The sequence below is a fragment of the Telmatherina bonti genome, assembly GCF_933228915.1.
Source record: "Telmatherina bonti genome assembly, chromosome: 23".
In the NCBI taxonomy this organism is placed as follows: Eukaryota; Metazoa; Chordata; class Actinopteri; order Atheriniformes; family Telmatherinidae; genus Telmatherina; species Telmatherina bonti.
In genome coordinates, this window is record NC_136632.1 from 16,147,961 (window position 1) to 16,170,399 (window position 22,439).

At 36.8% G+C, this 22,439-nt stretch overlaps 1 protein-coding gene across 1 annotated transcript in view; it reads right to left on the bottom strand.

Moving 5' to 3' along the window:
• Nucleotides 1-11,079: 11,079 nt before the first annotated feature.
• Nucleotides 11,080-22,439, bottom strand: part of LOC306773192 (copine-8) — a 107,878-nt gene continuing 96,518 nt past the window's right edge. Inside the window, exons 19-20 of the mRNA XM_079262937.1 lie at nucleotides 22,309-22,382; nucleotides 11,080-12,221 (exon numbers count right to left, since the gene is read on the bottom strand). Of these exons, the coding sequence (XP_079119063.1) occupies nucleotides 12,033-12,221; nucleotides 22,309-22,382 (263 nt within the window). The 3' untranslated portion in view covers nucleotides 11,080-12,032. The remainder of the gene's footprint in view (nucleotides 12,222-22,308; nucleotides 22,383-22,439) is intronic.

Consider the following 22,439-nt stretch of genomic DNA (forward strand, 5'->3'; position numbering starts at 1 on the left):
CCTGTACAGGAAAAAAAAACATCACAAATCTTATTTGATCTACTCTGATGTCATAAATGTAACAAATGATGAGGATCAGAAAATAACTATCTTAGGTAACTATTACCAAACCAGTCTCAGGCTAATTTACTGCAAATGCCAATTTCCATTTCCCTTTTTTGCTCATTATATGAGTAGAAAAGTGCTAAAGAAAAACAAAGCTGAGGTTAGGCAGCCAGAAAAAAAGGAGATGCCAGTGATAACGAGATGAGAAAGATTAAATGTATTTTGTGAAATGAGATGTTTCTCAAAACATCTGGCTCCAACTGATTTCATAGTGACCAGCAGTATGATGTCAGAAAGACAAAGAGGAGACACTATTTGACAAATTAGACAAATGATACGAGCCTTTTCTCCCTTAGTTGATATGTGCAATAAATGCCAACAAAAGCGTCTTCTGAAAATTAAGATCCATGTTTGCCCAAGACAAATTACTCAGATGATGGGCACATAATTAAACTACCAGCCACAATGCATATTTAAAGGCTTGTCATTTTACTAGAAAAGTGGCAAAAGACATTGGACCAACTGTTATAGAAAGCTCCTGTCAAATATGGATAAAATATATTCTCACCCATTCAACAATCAGATTATTAAGATTGGAATCCAAAATTGTGTTCACCTCATCTTTTAACATTTATTTGCCGAATCATATAAATGAGTGGGAAGAAAATCTAAAAAAGTAGAAGTTAATGATGCAGAATATTCTATTCAGTGACTAACGTTAAGGTCTTTATGCTAAATTGAAAATATGTCTGATTTACTTAATGGCTTTTGGAATTTTATGAGATGAAGAAATTTGTTCGCGTATTTGGGTCACATCAACATTGGGTCACATCAACATTGTCTAGACCTTGCTGCAGACTAATTTCATCCACAGAAATGTTCTGTAATGATACGTTACAGGAAATCCACTATTTATATGAATCAATTTTAGGAAAGCTTGAAAATCTGACCAGTAACACATAGAATTATAAACAGTGATACACAGCACACAGCGCAACATATTGTCATGTTAGAGGAAATGTTCTTCATCATTTGAATTTATTCTCATTTTAATTGTTGAAATTAATATGGCCTATTTTTGGGGATGTCCAGGAGGGTCTGGGGAAGACCCAAGACATGTTGGAGAGACTATATTTCTTGCCCAGCATTGGAATGCCTCAGGATTCCTTGGATGACCTGGAAGAAGTTGTGAGAAAAAGTCCGGGCTTCCCTCTTTTGGCTGCTGCCCCCACAACCCTAAGCAGAAAAAAATGGATGGGTGGATGGATATTAACAGTTAACTAAAAAAAATGTAGGCCTAAAATTACACTTTTAAAGAACAAAACTTTCATATTTAACAAGAAATTGTATTTTTTTTCTCATGTACTTGGTCAAGTGAAAGCATGGGATACATGGTTTGCTATCACTACTGACAATTTTTTGAGGCAAGATGAAGAACATGCATGCCGTTCTGATCTCCTGTGTTACTAGAAGTAGATCGCAAATGCATGTAATGTTGTGCATATTTTTTGTGCAATATTCCAAGAACAGGTAATGAAAATTTGTTGCGGCTAGCTCAGAGCTATGATCCTGTTGACCCCTTGCTCCTGGCCTTTTTACCTCCACCCCATGAAGTTGCACAGCTCAGGTTGCCCTGACTGAATCAAACAGATCAAACATATCTGATGCAATCTGTTGGTTTCCTTATCTAAACAGTCCTTTTTCCTAACTGGGTTATATGTTCACAGTTATAAATGAAACTAATGTAGGCCACTACAAAAATTTGTTGAATTTAGTTTATAAGTGAACTACAATGAACTGAATTGACCTGTCTGAAAAAGTGCATGGAGATGAACTGGCACGATACAAATCAAGCTGAACTGAATTTAAGCCAAGCTGACAAAATAACACAAGACCTGAAATAGATATCCAACAGGAACCAAACCAAAACTGTCAGAACATGACTAGTATGCTATTATTTATTTGGTAAATGAATGGCATCAAGCGTGTGATACTATGTAACAGAGGACTGAAAAGGGGAAACGTATCAGGTTACATCACCACAGACATCCCTCCCTTGGTGCTAACTTACTTTCATGGAGGTCAGGGTAGTTATGTAAAAACCTGCAATGGGGGACAGTGCATGAGTTGAAAACTAAATGTTTTAGTTCAACTAACGACCTACCATTTTTAAAATGAGCATCTTCCAATTAGACCAGTTGAGGGGAGTTTCTCTGATTACCTGCCACATCCTCTGCACATCTAAAACACTTCAAATGGTGAAAGATTACATTTAAATTAAACACATGAGATAACTTTAACTCTGCAGAGTGGACAGAGTTTGGGAGATCATTCCACCATCGTGGCACAACAGAGGAAAAGAATCTGGCTAGTTATTTAGTCCCACTTATTGGTGGTAACACAAGGCGTCTTTCACTGGTGGTACGTAGCTGTCGAGAGGGAGTGTAGACCTGGATTAGGAAGTGAAGGTAGATGGGAGCTGTTTGAGTTATTGTTTTGTAAGTCAGAAGCAAAGCTTTAAATCTGATGCGTACTGCGACCGGAAGCCAGTGAAGTGCGATTAGCAGCGGAGTGACGTGAGCTCATTTGGGTTGGTTGAAGACCAAACGCGCTGCGGCGTTCTGGATCATCTGCGGAAGTTTAATAGAGCATACAGGCAGACCTGCCAGTAGGGAATTGCAGTAATCGATGCGTGAGATGACCAGAACCTGAACCAACAGCTGAGTCGTGTGTACCTGTCATGTACGGTCTGATTCTCTTGATGTTGTAGAGAGCATATCGGCAGGTACAGGCAACTGAAGCAACATGGACCTTAAAGGTCAACTGGTCATCCACCATGACACCAAGATTCCGGGCAGCAGAGTAGGAACAAGTGTGATAGAGTCAAGCTTCACACTTAATTGCTGATGTAAGGAAGGATTGGCTGGACAGACAGTGAGCTCTGTCCTGGACAGATTGAGCGGAGGGTGGCGAGCCTTCATCCACGCAGAGATGTCAGCAAGGCAAGCTGATATTCTCATTGAGAATAATCTGTCATCCGGATGAAAGGAGAGGAAAAGCTGAGTGTTATCAACATAACAGTGATAGGAGAAGCCATGAGAGCTTATGACTGCACCGAGTGAGGAGGTGTGTAGTGAGAAGAGAAGAGGAAAATGAAGCACCACTAGCTGGATGTGGTGGACTGAGCTGGTCAGGCTCAGAGAACTGATTACTGATGGTAGCAACCTTTTCAGTGAAAAAAAGGATGCAAACATTTCTGCAAGTCAGCATGGCTGGTGGCTGAGCAGGAGGTGGAAAGAGAAGAGAGTTAAATGCCATGAATAGCTGTTGTGCGTTGGGCGCATTGCGGATCTTGTTCTGATAGAAGTCTATCTTGGCAGCCTTTAGGCTGGATGTGAAGAGTGAGAACTGAAGCCGGTACTCTGACAAATCAGTGAGTTCATTGGATTTGCGCCACTTTCTTTCTGCTGCCCCGAGACCTGCTCTGTGACATCTTAGAACATCAGTGAGCCATGGACTGGGTGGATTCTGTCTGGCTGGCTTAGACAACAGAGGACAGAGTTTGTCGAGAGAGAAGGCAAGAGAGGAGCAGAGTGTTTCTGTTGGCATACTAACAGACAGTAAGGAGAAATCTGAATCAGAGGGAAGGGTAGAGTTCAGATAGTTGTGCAGGGCTTGGAGATCTAAGGTTTCTGCGGTAAGAAACCATCCTCGGACCCTCTTGAGCGCCATGAAAGAGAATGGCTGAGAATTTGACCAGGAAGTGGTCTGAGAGGTGCAGCGGAGTGACTGACAGATCAACTGTGGAGCAGTTTCTGGTCAGTACCAAATCAAGAGCGTTGCCAGCTTTGTGTGTTGGATGAGTCTGGATTAGCCTGACATTGAATGAATTGATGAGGTTCATAAAGTCATTGGAGTTTTGCAAGTGTAAATATTTAAGTCTCCCATGACAATTAGCGCTGTGCCATCATCAGGTATGTCAGAGAGTAACATGTCCATCTCAGAGATAAAGTCATCCATATTGCCTCCTGGAGGCCGATATATGACCAGAATGTATGTATTGGTAGTTGCAGAAACCTTAATTGCATGATATTTGAGTGCCGAGTAGGAAGCCATGGGACAGAGAGAGGTAAAGTTCCATTTTTTAGGACGCAGGGTGCCCGTTCCACCTCGTCGTCCAGCAGAGCGAGGTGTATGAGTGAAATCTGTGTTACGGGAGAGGGCAGCTGGAGTAGCTGTGTTTTCTGGACGGATCCAGGTCTCAGTCAGGGCTAGCTGAGAGCTATAACTCCTGACCATCTGAGACTGATATCAGCGAACTGATGAATTCTGTTTTGTCTGTATTGATTAAGAATAAGGAGCTATGGAAAACAGATGGATTTTTGGCTTAAATCAGCAAAGTATTTAGAAGGCATGGTCGTGTTTTATGAGAAAATATTTAAATGACATCCTCTGTGCTGCTCCTCAAGGAGATAATTAGGAACAAATATAAAAGATGCTCTATTTCTCTCTATATATCATTTCTATTTACAGAGTTACACATTTGACAATAACAATCAGCCAATATACAGACTAAAGATAATTATGTCTGCTATATGCTTGTTAGCAAACAAGAGGGAATTTGAAGAAATAACACTAACTGGAACTTTTAGGCATATGGCATTTAAAAAAAAAAAACTAATACAGTTGCCATAAAAACAACAGTTCATATGCACTCATATGGAAATAATATGGAGGAAGAGGGAGGTAAATCAAAAGTGTGAATCCAATTGTTCTTGGCAGCAGGTTGCCAGTTAAGTTGCAGTCATGAGTAAAACTTTGGAGTTTGTATTTATTTTGACAAGCAATAAGACTTTCCAGGCTCCAAACAAACTTTTTTTTATCTGACAATTCATATGGTTCTTAAGTCAGAATGTCAAGAAAAAACTTCTGGTCATTTTATTTGACTTGGAGGTCAAAAGTCACATCTAGAAATTAGCAACCATTTGTAATGTGTGATATCAGAGCTAGCAAATCTTTCCTGACATTCTGAATTATATCTAAATTTAAGGGGGCATTCTTGTTGCATTTCCAGCTTGGTACTCGAAAACCCGGAGTACAAATCAAGCTTGGTACTCGAAAACCCGGAGTACAAATCAAGCTTGGTACTCGAAAACCCGGAGTACAAATCAAGCTTGGTACTCGAAAACCCGGAGTACAAATCAAAAGCCCATTAATTATTCCCATTGGATCAAGAAGTAATAGTAGCCATCTAAAAGACCCCAGAACCCCCAGTTGAATGCATTAGGATTGATCTTCATTTCTTCTGTATTTTTTCATTCAAATACATCATTAACAATGCTGCCAACAATCAAACAAGGATAACCAAACAAATGCATGACCTTTCTGGAAGATAGGAATAAAATAAACACATTAGACATAAAGTTATTTTTACGTGTTTAAACAAATTAAAAAAGTTTTGTACCTTAAGCAAGAGCCAAGTTCAGTTTTACACCAAGCTAAACTAATATGAAGCGCTTAATGACTTAACAGGAGAGGGGCATCTGTTTTCTTGTAGAAATTACGTTTCAAGTTTTAATATTTGAACGATAATCTGTCAGCTGCAGGCAGCAACATCCCTGTTAAGCACAACTCTGTAACCCCCACCAATCTGACACCGGTGGCATCCTAAAAATCTGACAAATACAAGCTGGATTGGGAAAATCGGTCTCAGCACCTGTCAAACCTCTTGCTGAGTCTGCAAATATTAATGAAGAATCACATCAACCTCCAACAGATACAAAGTACAAAACAGGGTATTTCTGAATGGCAGGGCATTGATGCTTTCACTATTTTTAAAAAAATAATTAGATATAAGATAAAAAAATAAATGTTTTTTTTTCCAAATGTATAGAAAATAGATGATCAGTAAACCAAAAAAAAGTATCTTAAATGAAAGAAATTGTATGTTTTAAATTATTTCAAGTGTAATGCCTTTGCTGGAGGTTAATGGTCATGTGCTGTGTGCTTTCCTGCACTGTAATTAGCCAAGTCAGCAAACCACATATCAGTTAAATGGAAACAGGACAAAAAAAAAAACATGATGAATAGTAAACAATTAAAATGGCCCTGTGAGACATAAAAAAAAAAAAAAATAGACAACAGAAAAACAAAACACTCAATCCAGCTATTTTTGTTTGATAAGAATATTTATTTAAAAATCCATAGTTCAATACAGAAATAGTCATCTATATATTATCAATCAGTACTTCAGCCATGCTTTATCTGATTAATCACGGTTTCAAAAAAGTACAAGATATTTTCTCCATTAACTGAACTTGTGCAAAGAAAATACACTAGAAAGCAATAGAAACACTGACACAAAATAGATACCTGTCAATTCCTTTACGCAAATAATTTTTCTGCAGAAGGCATCGCACAATTCCAAGAAAATCAGTGAAAGATTTAAGGCCATTTTGTACAGTTAATTCTCATATAGATTTGTATATTTAAAAACACTCAGTTTTCAACAAAAGGAACTGGTGCATCCTTTGTAAAACTGTACATGCAAACATAGTGCACATTGTTAAGAAGATATGACAAGCATACAATATATTATTTGGATGTCTTTAGTAAACAAAGATCTTATGTGTGTTAACACCTCACTTGGTCTAATAAAACACTCTTGTAAAGCTGCCTTGCAGGCACTCATAGACACACAATCTTAATTCACTATAAAATACTTGCATGCACACACACATACTTGCACACTCACACTTTTAGTTTCATGGGTCAGTTACTTAGCTTTTGCACTGTAATGTCGTGTTTCTCCAACTAAGACTAAGACTAAGGAAATAATTGGGAAAGCTAAATGTGAGTGGACAAAGCATATAAATGAAAGTAACTGAATAGAATCGAAAGGTACTTCATTTAAGAACTGAAAAAGTTTGAATCTCATAAATCTGCAACTTCTTTTACAAGTTTCCAAATATTCAGTTTTTAATATTTACATTTAAATTTGAACATATATGCCGCATTGATGTTTGATTAAACTATTAAAAACCACTAATTATTACATAGGGATGTAAAGGTTCATGTATTTGTATTTTTGGGTATGGATTGGACACATACAGAGTTCCCACAAGGAAGAGTAACCTCCTTGCACAAACTTTGTAAACAACTGAGTGCAGCCCAGCCTCTGGTGACTGAGATGTGTTGTTGGTGTCGAGCTGTGTTGGGAGATTAGTTCCCCTCTTGCCCCGCCCAATCAGACCCCGCCCACTCAGGTACCGCCCCCAATCCCTGAAAACTTGTTCCTGATGAACTGTGCTCGAACACAGAATCACTACAGAAGGCATGAAGGCCTGAAGGCCTTTTTTCCTACAGATTTTTGTTTCTAGTTCGAAAATGCATAAAAAGGATTTCATGACAACTTTTGCGTTTAATGATAACAAATACAATACATAAAAAAAGAGCGTTTTTTATGTACAATGCAGACTTTATTTGAAAATGAGCCAAATGAAACAGTTTCTTATTAACCAATCATGTCATAGCCTTGCAACTAATCATGTTACTTTAGCTTTTACAGCATTCATACAATTAACATTTTACTTTTAAAACATTGAACTGTGAATTAACTAATATTTCTACAAGTTTTAGTGAATTATTTTTCCTCCCTCTCTTATAATATGCATGTGTAGACTGTCCATTAGAACAGAGGGGATATGTCAATGCCATATTTTATTTAATAATCTCTTATTGGAGAATTTATTGAAATCATTTCCCTTTTTGCTTTTAGCTTAAAATGTCATTAAACATGGTCCTGTTTACACCAACGTTAAGCAGTTTTAGGTTTTGTTTTTATTCCCTTGATGTACCAAAAAAGAATCAAACTGAAACCTCAAAATCATGATTTTACCTTTACACCCCCAGTAATAGATGTATATTCCAACCCAAAAGACTTACTGAACCTATGTTTGTTTAGCATTTAATTGTGGAAGCAAATGAAAGGAAAAAAAGTTTAAACCTTTTATAAAATAAAACTCTTTTAAAATCAGTTTATTTGACTTCATCATATCTAATGGCTTTCTTTTCATATTTTTATTTATTATATTTAAATATAGTAGTAATACATGAAATTAGTGTCCCAAATGTAAGCTACATTCAGTAAAATGTAGAAGTAGGCATGTAAAATGGCAAAAGAGAAATCTTTTCTGCCCCTCCAATCAACAGTGCCTGTGAAAAACCCACAGTGACACCCACAGTACTGGGTTTGTTAACAGTTTGGTGGCTGTGTTTTTACTGCGTATCTGCAGCAGTAATGAGCTCCTCATTTTGACCTGCAGCCCTAATGATATGTCCAGCTGTGCTTTGAACACAGCAAGGGGCTGCAAGAGAACCGAGCTAACACACACTCATATGGTGACTTCAGCCATATCAAAGTTTTGCTACAGTAAAAAAAAAAAGGAACGCAAGAGATGAGTGAAAGAGCAAAGATATGTTTGGGATTGCCAGGCTAGTTATCCAACATGCCTTTCTGTGTTGTTGCCTCAGATAAATCACATTATTTTAAACTTAACTTTTGCATATGCAAAAGGAGATTTACACGAGAATTATTTAAACATCTATTGTTTAAGGTTTGATTTTGGTGCATTATTTATTTTTTTTTGCAGACCTGTCACAAGAAAACTTCTTTGCAGACAATATATGAATCATGCATAAAATGTGATGTCCATAATCATGTTAAACATGGACAAATCATGGAATTTAAATATCAGCATGTTTTGCTACCGCTGCTCACACTGTTTATTAGATTTAGTTTTCAGTTAAATATGCCAATTATTCTAAATAAAGACACAACGAAATGATGATCAACATGTGATTTGATTTAAAGTTAAAGAGGGGAACTAAAATGGACCCTTTTAATGATTTCTCTTCTCATATTTAGCCAAAAGCAGCAGTTTTTCAGTTTTGAATTAAGTGCTATATACTGGAAACATTACTGTTAGTTCATCAAATAATACATTTCTTCAAATACTATCTGCTTTGTGGTCATTGTAATGTTAGAAATATCCTTTCATTGATTTAATGCTGCAATTTAAATTCATTCCCTAATCAATATAGGTTTAAATGTTAGAAGCTGTTTCCATTTGTCCACCTTTGTAATGCTTTAAAAGAAGCATTCCTGTAACACGCAGGCAACCTTTTCACTCATCAATACCAGCCTCGCACAACAACACTGATCATTTACCCCACATCAACGTTAAAAATAGAAGACCTCACTGTTAATTGAAAACTTGTCAGATGTCGTCGGTGACTAACACAGCTCGCACAAATCATCCTTTTTTGTTTACATGATTGGAACATACTAATACACATCATAAAAACAGACGTACAAAGCTGTATCAAAGCTAAATGTGCAAGTAAAAAAAAAACAACAAAAAAACATGCACGCACGTTCTCAAGAATCAAAGAGCATACAAAAGAAAAATGTGTTTTTTAATGCATTTTTGACCACTGGGCTCTTTTTGCTCAAACAGCATTTTGCTGTAGAGCAGCTGCTGTCGATTTAAACATGGCGTAAGAATGTAGCGCAATGACACAATGAGATGAAACCCCAGGGCATATGGGGGCAGTCGTACGGCCAAGGCAGTGTGGAGGACAGAGACAGATATGCACAAAGAAACAGTAGCTACATTTCCATTCAACTGCAAATGATGCTACATGAAATTCTGAGCTGCTCAAACCACCTGGTCTTGGAAATAGAAGAGAAATAAGAAACAAATGTTGGGTGTGTTGAGTATTAAACAACAATAACAGATATGGATTACTTGTTGCCAAGAAACAGCTTGTAGAGTAATACAGTGTTTCTTATAATGTTTTTTTTTCTGTAAAACCAAATGCAAGAGAGGCTCCAACTAGGCTAAAATTAAAGAACACAGAATGGATATTAGTGATACTTTGTTATTATGCATCCCAAAGAGCATGATGAGTTGCTTTTATTGATTGTCACAAATGACACAAACTCTAAATTACAATTTCAAATCATGCGTATAGGTAAACAAATGAATAAAATCACTTTGTTTTCCAGGGGGCATGCTAATACTTATACAAATATTAGCTTATTACTTATTATAACATGATTAGCACGTGGAAGGTCTGCAGATAAAGTCACTATTCTAGTGTTAGGCTTTTAAAAAAGCTGTGTGTTATTAATGGGAGTATCCTTTGTCATTCATGTATTTGATCACATTTAAAATTAAAGGACAAATAAAACATTTTACCACAAGTTTTTGTCCATCAAATTTAACCCATAGGAGCCCAGCATGACATATAAGACAAATACTCATATGTCATACTGTGTCCTCAGACACTGTGTCTGAGGACATTTGGCATCATTTTATGGTAAAAAAATTTTTTTTCTAAAAATCCTGTGGAACACAACTTAATGCACACATGAAAGCAGAAGCTTACCTGTAATAACATGGTAATAAATATAAAATATCTCTAAAAACTGTGTTTCTTGTTTTTTTTTTAACATTTTGTTTTAGGGACAAATAAAGGCCTCAAATAGTAAAACTGACTTTTCTTACCATTTTTTTCATGGACTGGATTTTTAGGAGTCAGGTTAAAATTAATTAGCACAGCACCAATTCACAACAAAGTCATTTACAATCTGACTAAATCCAATTTACACTAATAGTCTCAAATACTTGTTATAGGGATGATTAAACATACAGCCACATATCAACGTGCAGTTTTTTACAAGCCTTTGTATTTGCTTAGATGTTGAGGACCACTTCTCATGTCATAATCACAAACTCATGAGTTCATTATGATTGCAGATGTGGTAAACTGGATAGGAAACATGGCATTCTTTTATAGCCAACATGGCTAAAATAATGCAATCATCAATGTCTACACTGTATTATTTCCTAAAATTATATAATCTTACTTGCTGATCATTTTTACTGTTTGACCAAGGCTCATATTTCATTTTAAAGACCAATGACAATAAATATCAGTTGATCCCAAATATGAAGAGATTTTCTGTGCTTCAAATTTAGTCATAAAGCTGACAATATAAGCATGATATAATGCATATAAAAGGTTATTTATCTTACTACCGCCTGCAAAAAAATGTTGAATGGAAACACAGCTACTTGATGAGAGAGGCACAGATGACAGAGCGAGGAAGACAGACATGGTTTAAGAGATGAATGAGCAGACACTTGCCTCACCCAGACAGATAGATGGATAGAAGAGGTAGTGCAGGGCCACTAAATACATGCACTTGACTGAGGCTACACTCATGCAAAAGGTTAATACAAACACAAGAGTACAGTACAGTACGGTACAGCACAGTACGGTACAGTACAGAAGGGCTACTGGGACCTGCACTGCTGCTACCTGACACAGATGCCAGGAAAGAGAAAGTGAGAGAGAATATTACAAGCTCATTTAGAAACTATATGCATATAAAAGTATCAACAGTAAAAATCCTGGACAGCCTTTACTGTAAACAGTGAGTGAGCTGGAGAGAGAAAGAGACAGACAAGTTACATATGTCCAGTTATTTACACAAGTTAGTGCTCATTTGAGATCAAGTGATTCCTTTTGTTTGTCTGGAGACATTCTCTTTGCAATGTTTCCAAAGGTTTGGTCCTTTTTTCCCACCCCTGTCTTTTCTTCCTTCATGTTCTCCTCACAGCTTTTGCCTACCAGCTCTTTCTGAGGCCTTGCCAGGTTTCCCCAGGAAGAAAAAACAATCAATCAAAACAAATCAATAAAAATCCAGACAGTAACAGGAATGCTTGACAGTGGAAGTAAACAGGCTCTTGTTGGCTTTTCCCTCAAAAGCTTCCCTTCTCTGGCCCGACATGCAGCTTCTTGAACACGGGAAAGACCACCGTGTTCCGTGACGACAAGGCATGGAGAGTGGCTTTAAGGAAATGGAAGTGTGTCGCATGTAAACGTCTGCGACTAAAAACAGTACTCTACCCTGCTCCTTATATCTGGGTCTGGAGGGGTTGCCCCGGTGGTGTGTATGGAGGTGGTGCTGGCGAAGGCTTGATCCCACGGGTCCGCATGTAGGAGAGGAACTGGTCAGGGATCTCGGCCAAAACATCTTTGGCGAGCCGGGCCATGCTGAGGACGTGGTTACCGGATCGATCAATGTAGTCCCTGAAAGGAACAAACTGAAAGGAAGAGAGAAAGAAAATGGGGATTCAAGCATCTTAAATTTCCTACGACAGGAATTATATACGTTGTCGGGCAAAATTGTTTTGCTTATTATTCCCATTCCGCAGGTTTCAATGACTTCTTCATCTGCTGCTACACTTTGCTATACTAGCTGGTGTCAGAGGCTTCTCATGGGTGACAACTACCCGACTGCATGCCTTATCTGATTATAAATGGTCACTATTATTAAAAATGTCTACCACTGAGTGTTACCCAAGCTACTTAAAGCATGTCAGCATTTCTGGATGATGGGGTTCGCAACTAGCTTCGAGTATTATGTGATTAAGTCTGAGACAAAATTAGACGATTTTCTTGTGTTTTTTCTTGTTTAATTTACATGGAAATGTTTTTAGGGCTCAAAAATAGATTAAAAAAGATTGTCCCAATTTGTATTAAACTGAAAACACATAAGCTACGTTCACACTGCAGCTAAATTCAAATTTTTGCCCATATGTGCCTCATATTCTCTTTTTTAATGCCAGTCAATTATTTTTTTTAATCCAACCCAGGCCACTTTAATAAATGGTCCTAAATCAGATCTATATCTGATCTGTCAAAGCAACCTTAGTCTGAACAGTCATATAGTTTTTCAAAAACACTGATGCTACAGAAATGAGACAAATATCACAATTCTGCACTATTAGAGGCAGAACCTGATAGGGAACCTTGTATAAATTCAAGTAAAAGCAAGTCAATTCCCAATCAAATGGCTCCATGTGGCAAAAAATCAGAGGCCAGGAGGTGGTGTAGTAATTCCAAAAAAATATGCAACTCAAAAAAAAAAATATTCAGAGGAAGTTATGATTAAAATAAACTTTTAAACATATTTATTTTGTCATTGTCTTTTCCCTTTTTTTTTACTGTACACTATCACTTTAAAAATATCCAGGAAAAGTCATGGTCGGGTCGTGGGCTATACATCAATAGGTTGGGTCCAGATGTCACTGGGAAGAAGTCTGTGGATTTTGTGTTGGGTTTGGTAATCATTCTAACATGTTCGGGCAGGTGTGGGTTGGTAAAACTGGACCTGTGCAGGACTGTCAAGACTAACTCGGCTGCAGTGTCTGTACACATGCATCTGTACAGAAGTAGCAGCCGCTTCTCCATAAAAGGCCATTGTTAACATTTGTGCTTTCCTTTTTCTCGGTCTTCTTATTTCTTTCATCACTTGGGCATAATTTTGTCAGTTCCGAGTATGTAAGTACTTCCATATTAATAAACACATGTTAGCCATCTGTATTTACATCTACAAAGACTGTCATGTTGTCCTCAACGCATATTATCAAATGACAACAGTGATCATCTCCCGGTCTTCATGGTGTATGAAGTGTAAACTATAGAACAACTAATAACAATAGCAGTTTAAAATTCAGTAGAAGAAGCATTGGTTGCATTGGCTGCTCATAGGGATGTAAAGGATGTATGCATTGTAGCATTATATGTGACGGTAAAAAATATTACTATACTAAACTACTTAACTGTAAAAAAAAAACAAACAATGTCAATAAAAAGTGGAAGGTGCTAAATACTGTCATTGTAGGAAGAATGGAAAATTTAGGTTATCTGGATTATTTTATGGTAAATAATAAGACTATTGCAGACAGACAGCGAATTGTGGATGGTTTCAATAGTTTTTTTTGTTAACGTTGGCCTGACTGGCTAAGAAAATATCAGCAAATAAGATGCCTAAAGGAAATCCTAAGGAGAGCAACTCAAATTCAATGTTTCTCACTCCTGAAAAATATGTTTTTTGACACAATAAAAAATGCAATAAAACATCAAAGAATATTAACCCTTTGTCAGGCAAGTGACAAATCACTTTGTTTTCTTTAATTTTCAGCATTAAACAAATTTTTTAAAAAAAGGTAACAACAAAATGGAGGTCTTGGTACAAACCAGGAGGACAATTTTAGGTTAAAATTTCAAATTTCAAGGTATTTCATTGAGTGCCCTGTAAAGGGTTAGTGATCTTGATATAAAAACAATTAGGAAAGTAGCAGGAGCCATTATTAAACCACTGACACATATATGCAATCTGTTTTTCAGATGTGGACGATTTCTCTAAAAAAATAAATTAGCTAAAGTTATCCCCATCTTCAAATCAGGAAATAAATACCAATACACAAATCATCGGCCGATCTCCATTATGCCTGTAATGATCTTGGCCTTCCAGGAGGAATAAAAAAATTTTTTTTTTTCTTTTTCTTCTTTGACTGGATTAAATGATGGGTTCTTATCTTCTCTTGCAGTCAGACTGGTGTAATCCTAGAGGACTGGAGAAACTGACCATTTGACCCGAAGGAGGATAACGGGTTTTCTTGTGTTTTAGATTCCCTTCTCCCCCAGACAGACAAACAATTTACATACACGCCTCCAGGTTTTCTCTTTCAGGACCTCCTGCAGACCCCAAAGTCAGATGGTCTAAAACAAACATCTAACAGAATTTATAGTTTTACAGGTCAAGAGATACTGAGAGTCACATCTGACCAAACGCTGGTTCTTTTCAAAAATGATACCTTTCATCAAAGTACAAGACTTCATGGCGCCAGAACACCCCCCTCCCTTGACTGAGAGGGCACTGGAAAGAGATTCAAACCACTCCCCCAATTAAAAGGAAAACTTCAGATGCTTAACTTCATTGATCTTCTTTTAAAGTTTGTCTGCAACCGATTTAACTTAGTCGAAATGACTTTGGTTAATTGTTTTGATTGAATTTCTCCTTTTTCATTATTTTATCTTGATATGTGATTTAATTCTTTGAACTGATCACACACCAATAATAATCATGAACACTGTATTAAATAATTGTTGATTATGTTTTCCAAGCTTCAGACCTCTCTTAAGCTACCAATGTGAACGAATAAAATGTGTTTTCTTTTCAGGATTCATCACCCGATAAGACTGGGTACGACAATTAATTAATCCACCTTTAATAAGAAATACATGTAGCCAATCTTGTTTTCATGTGTGGAAGTAATACTACAAGTTAATGCTTTTCTTCCCAGCAAACGAGGAGTCTGCATAACTCTTAAGAATGTGATTTGATGTGTGTAGGACGGAACAAATAAAGAATTTGAGTATCATGTTCACATTAATGAGATGCAGAGGGAAGGAACTAAAGCTGACCTGATTGGATAAGGTTAGTCAGCTTCTGACAGAAGCAACTCATGATTGGCTGGAAGTTCGAAAGGCGGGTCCGTTTAAAATAGACTTGCAGCCTGACTTCCTCAGTTTGTTTTTTGGTCATCTATTGTCTGCTTCTCTGTTTTCTGCTCTTCTTCTCTCTGTTTTTGCGCTCTCTATTTTCTTTTCTTAGTTTTTTTATTTTATTAAATTTTGTTATAAGTCTTCTACCTCTCTGTTCTTCCGAACGGCAGAAAGTACAACAAGTGCTTAGTTGTAACCAGTCATTTTTCCCCGAGATCAGTAATTAACCGGAACCGTAGCTCCAACTTTTCCCACTGCGTCTTTACACATAAAATCTGGAACTATCTATTTTTGGGACAATTTGGATAATCATCACACCGCTCCTTGACTCCGCTGAACAGATCCAGAGACTCAAGAGTAGCTGCATAGACCTACCCTTCCTGACGCTTCAAAGATCCAGCCCCGGAGGTCTGACGAACAGGGGAAATTCCACCCGATTTGACCCACACTCCGGACATCCAGCGTCCAAAGTAGGATCTGATAGCGCTCTGAACATTTGTGATGTCACAGACCAGTACATCAAACTTTAACTAAATAATTAAATTTGAATTCTCATCCAAATTTAGGATTATAGAACACATTCTTATCAGAGATTTAAGTAAGATAATTATCCCAATTTATTTACTTAATTCCAACTGGTTTCTTCCTGCTCCATCTCATTTAATTAATTTCAGCGTTCTTTATTAATGTCAGAATTGAAAACCCATGCAGACATATTCATTATACAATTCCATTAATAACCTCTCTTTAACTGTTTGGTTTCTTCCACTGTGTTGTTTATCATCATCAATAAATATGTGATCAATTCATCCATTCTTGTCATAATTTCTGAATGCACAATTTCTGTGTTGCTCGTTCGTAATTAATAAATTAATAATCAGCAGAGGCATATTCCGCTACCTGCCTCAGTTTTCTAAGCTATTCGAAAAGTCATTTGAGAGTAGGATTCATAACTTTATTGAAAAACATAATTTGTAATTTGACAGTCAATATGGTTTCAGACACAATCTATCAGCTAGCCTTGCTTTAATTGATTTAACCGATGAAATAACAAATTGTATAGAAAAAAAAAGAAATATGTAATTGGTATTTTTATTGACTTAAAAAGGCCTTCGATACGATAGATCATCGCATATTGATACACAAACTGGAACAACATGGCTTCAGAGGAATAATTAAAGACTGGATACAAAGTTACTTGGGGGAAAGACAGCAGTTTGTCCAGATTGATCAGCATAAATCTGAACATAAGTACATTACATGTGGAGTACCTCAAGGGTCAATATTGGGACAAATGTTGTTTTTACTGTCTATAAATGACATTTACAAAGTATCAGAACCCATGAAGTTTGTTTTGTTTGCGGATGATTTGAACATATTGAGCAACTTTTGGATAGACCTAAAAAAACAAAATTTATACAAAAGTAATATACCTGTGCAACTATTAATGACATTAACATTGAGAAAGAACAACAAATCACATTTTTGGGAGTTGTATTGGATTTAACGATTTCTTGGAAACCCCATATAATTTATTTACAGACAAAGGTTGCTAAATGTGTAGGAGCAATGAAAAGAATCAGTTATGTGTTAAATCAATATGCTCTGTGTATACTCTATCATTCATTTGTCATGTCATATTTAAACTATTGTATAGAGGTATGGGGGAATTGCTACAAGACACATTTATTACCGTTAGTTACTTTACAGACAAGAGCTATCGTATTAATGCACAAGGTTCAATATAATGACCATTCTAATTCACTATTCATCAAAACATTTGATTTAAAATTAAGAGATCTGGTAAATTATAAAACTGACCAAATTATGTTTAAAGCATCAAAAAATTAATCCCAATGGTCGTCGTCATTATAGGAGTCTCAAAGCCGCACTTAGTCTGGTCCCTCTCCTAGACACCTCTTTGTCATGGATGACCCGACCAGGGGCATAAACCCCCCAACAACATAGCTACTAGGATCTTCAGGACACACAAACCCCTCCAACATGATAAGCTTTGGCAGGGGCTACTGATCATAGTATTTTTTTTCTTTTTTTTTATGTCAGAAATGTAAAAGCCACCTAAATATTTTAACAACCATCACCTTCTTTTTCCCCTTCATATGACTTTGTATACATGCTCTATATTTTTTTTCCAGTTTTTTTGTGCATTTCTATGCCAGCCTTACTTCAGAGCACATATTGCAATGAATAAAATGTCCGTTACCTTTAAAAGCCTCAATTATCAGTATAAAGATGCTGACCCATTCAGCGGCACATGTAGCTTTGCCTTACAAGTCAGTTTTTATTTTAGCAATTTAATTAGTACAGCTAGATCAAATATGCAAGCTTGTGTCTAAATCTTATGTCTAGAAGTTGCTTGACGAGGTAAGCCTATGGTGTACTGGGGAGTAATAAGCGTAGGGATCCTTGGGTTTTTTCAAAAAAGGGAGAAAAAAAGAAAGAAGAAGAGAAGAATAGAGAATAAATCAAGGAGGAGGGAGAAACAGGACTCAAAATGAAGAGGGAGTGTGAAATGTGCAGGAGCAGAAATGAGTACAGAAATATGAAAAACAAAAGAAAACATTCTACATTTCTTTGTTCGAAGACAGAGAAAGAAGAATCTCTCATTTGTGTAAAAATTTCAACAGCTTAGACTTTGAAATGGCTTTGCTTAAGAAAAAAGAATTGCTGCTAATTAAGATGCAGCAATCCATCCACTTTACTGAAATAAAAACAATCTGGTGCAGCAGTTGGTGAACGAGAAATATTTTGCTAAACTACACTTGGAGACATTCTGCTCCCCAGGGTCACTGAAATAAGCAACAGAAACAGATGCTAGAAATGTGCAAATTAGCTATTTTGTGTTTTTAATAAGATTTTTTTTTTAAGTATGCCAATACCATTTGAACAAACAAATACTGAGTTCTAGTTAGCTGAAGCAAATTTTTGAGATTCCTGGGATCACTTATTAGCCTGAAAATATACTGCTTATTTTATCCTGGTGCAAAAAACAGATAAGAATCAATAAAAAAAAACTTTTTAATTACTTGCTTCACATAAAAGCCAGATAATGTGATAAGAATTTTTAAATGAGTGCAGCAGCTGTCAGATAAATATGCTAGTGGATCTTTTGAGTCTGAATATCTGCACCAAATTTGGATGGAGGAACTTAACCATTTATTTTCACGACAGGTCAAGGAAGAACGAGTGCTACTTCACCTTGGTGACTTTATTATCCAGACCAGCACACAATGTTTTTTGTGTCTTGTTGAAGAATCCCAGGACATCCTTTACTGGCTGTCCTTCAAGTTACAGTTCACATCACAGATATGCTGCATCATGTATAACTGCAATCCTACTGCTGTAATTCAATAAATTGTAATCATGGTCACATGACACAAACCTTCACATTTTATGCACTTGCATGGATGACACCGCTGATCTAAAAGAGGACATGTTTGAAGCCGGTTTATTTACTTCATTAGATGTTGCCACCTGCAATCCCAAGCTCATACGAGAAGCCAATTTATGCTGGAAGCCCTTGCCGTGAAAGGCAAGCCTCACCATGTCACTTGGGGTTATTAGCTTGCTGATAATGAGGGGTCTGCAAGCTGAGCTGTTGTAACGCTCCAGTACTGAAACTGCCTTTCACACCATCCTCGGGTCTTTTCTGCATGAAACATCTGTGTATATGTGTACGTCAGCTTGTTAAAATGCTAGCTAATGAGCTTCTACACAGCTTGATGGGATGGTGCCAGACAGGAAAGTATGACAGCGACAGCATAAAGGTCATGGAATGACTTCACTGTTATAATTGAACAGTTTACGATAAATATTTGCATTTTTCTCTGCTTTGATGCAAGAATATAATGTAAATCTGGAAAGTACCAATTATTCTTAATAAAGAATTTGAGTTAAGATTTAAGATGTGTCTTTGTGTGATACTGCATATCACAAACTCTTCAAGTGCAGAGAAAAAACTAAAGCAAAAACATACCCTACCTATGATGAAAACATGTCATTTACTTACCTATGTTTACAGTGTTTACAGTACACAGGCTCCTCCAGCATGACTGCTTGCAGAGATGGCTCTACAATGTTGGCTTTTTAAGTTGGACCTTAAAGGCCAGGGGTTAGCATTGGGGATCTCTTAATTTCCTTTAATGAAGAGAGACTGAATAGAAGATGAAGGGGCAGAAAAAAACTAGTTTTCCATGGACATTGGGAAGAATGCCATGGTCTTTATAGATTTATGTGTGTCTGTCATCTGGGGTCCCATGCATCAAGGTGACAATGGATCAGATGTAGGAAAACGTGTAAATTCACAAAGAAAATAAGTGTTTGTGTGTACACATTTAGCCATGAAGTTAAAAGTCATGGTACTAAAAACATCACACCCAGTGCATAATTTCAGCAGTTTTTTTTAAACTTTTTATCTCAACATTGTAATCTTCTGTTTTTAACCAGAGCAACATACTTTGCTCTCAACTTTGAGTCGAAGTTTCTGTTACTTCTTTCCCCTCAGTTTTTTTTGTATATTCTCTTGAACTGAGAGATGATAAAAGTGATCTCTATCTCAGCTTCACTAATGATTGTCTGAATAACACAATCAGTAAGCTCACACCATTTATCTACTGTTGCTTTTACTGTCACACCTATTTAGTTATGGTGTAAACAATGCTTTTTAATTTTAAGCAGGGCATACCTACACGCATTTCATGATTGAGATCCATAAAAAAAATACATGCATGGTTTTAACTTCATATTTCTGCCTTTGTAGGTAAAGATTTATATGCATCCAGCCATCAATCCCAGCATGCTCACAGTTTTCCCTCAAACTGTAACTCTGTTGATGCTGTTTTTGTTGGAGTCAAGCATCAAGTAACACAGAAAGGTCAGAAAGGACTTAATCTTAAGCTTTGCTTGTGTCAGCCGGACAAGCACAGAGCACAAGAGACCCATGACAAATCACCTCACCTTAAATTAGTCGCTTCTGTTCTTTTATTTTCTGGCTGAAGATAATTTTATATGATGCAGATACGTGACTGGTGGATTTACTCTATATTTAAACTGGACATATAATTCAGCGGGTCTTATAACAGTCCAGATAAAACTCGGTTAGATAAAATTAACCAAAGCCTTGTAGAACAAGTTACATCTGTATCCTCATATGCAAAATAACTAAATTTATAACATTCGGATCCAGAGAAAATCTCAAGTATTTTTGTATTATTTAGGAGAAATTTTGTAAACTTGCATAAGTGAATTAAGGAAAAAACTGGCCCATACATAAGATGATGAGAGGGATTAAGTAAGGGATAATACCCGACGAGGTGTCCATTATCTGAATATTTTGGACAATGCAGAGGCGTGAACAGTCCGTTAACTGGATAATCCCGCTTATACCATGGTCACTCAATAGGAAATAATACAAGATCAATTACTATTGTTATTTTCACGGTGAAAAAAATGTTTTTACCAATAAGCGGCTGAGCGGGCTATTTAATGTCTCTTGCCAAGTTGACTGCAGTTGGCAGCAACTGGAGCTTGTACATCAGCAAATACTATTGCAACAAATCACCGATGATGATAGTGATGAGGAATGTGTGTGACTGCGTGGTCCAGGGAGCTCAGTGTGTTTAAATGTAAGGAAGTGTGTGCGCACAGCGCACAGTCAGGTGATCGAGCCTGAAAGATAAGAGTATTGAACGGTAGTGCCGCCCCCTCCTTTTAATGGATTCCAATGAAAATATGGTGATTTTCTGAGAATGCAGATTTCTTCACAATATAAAGGAAATGGGGGAGGACGTGCAATGATGGGTTTCTATAATAGCATAAGAAAAATTCAGCCGTGGAAAAATCTAAATGCGAACAGCATGGACCTTTTTAATTCTTGAAGATTACTGTGAAATTGACGTAACCGCAGGAGCATTAATGAAGAGAAACACATGCATAGTTGGGTGCACCACTGCAGGGTGACGACAGAGCCTCTCTTTCTCTCTTTGAGAGATTTGGAGCTTCCTCACAAATGAACTGATTAAATATTATTTAATGTGGTTGAAACAATATAATAGATTTTTATCTGCGGTGACTGATTTCAACTAACAATTCAGGTAGAACATGAACATAATACAATGACATGGGGAGGGATCGGGAGACTTTTTCCCCTCGTTATTGTTCAACTGACGGTCTAAATTAACCTGAAAAAATAAAATTACTTAAAAACTGGCAGATCAGATACATTCATTAGTAACCATGGGCCGCTGTTTGACAGTCCTTCGGGATATTCTTTCTGCTTTCTGTTTTGTCTGTTTGTTGCTAACATTTCTGTTGCCACAATTACTAACTGGCGTTTGAGCCAACATAAAGATTTAGATCTATTTGGCTTTTTGACAGAACTGTTTTTAACTGCTGTCCATTATCCCTTTTGAATGGACACCCTGCAACCACTCAGAATCGAGTATTCACGCTAAACCATGGTATAAAAGAGGTTAACTGACAACTAATTGCCTTGCAGCATGATTGTTGGCCTCAATTTTTGTCATTTCTGATTCTAAAAACTATCTTATACAACCATCTTTATTTCATTGGGGTAGTATACAATATTTTAAACTTCACTGAAGTAAATACTCAAACTCTGTGAAAGAGTGATGCTTTTATTTTTGTTGTTTTTGGTTTGAGTGGCTGCTGCTGAAGCACAAGACACAAGAGATTCCCAAAATTGTTAAAAACTCCTTTAATATTATGGATAAAATATGGATTTAAAAAAAACAACTAACAAGACTGCTAGCAAGGGGTATATATGAAAGAGCAATAAATGGTTTCATGGACAAGTACCTGAACAATGTCTCTCTCAGCATATCTTCCTCTTGACGAAATTCTGACTTCATCACCATCCAACTCAATCATAGCTGAGGAGAATAAAAAGCATTTAAAAGAAGTTGATGAGTGTAAACTGGAAAGGCAAG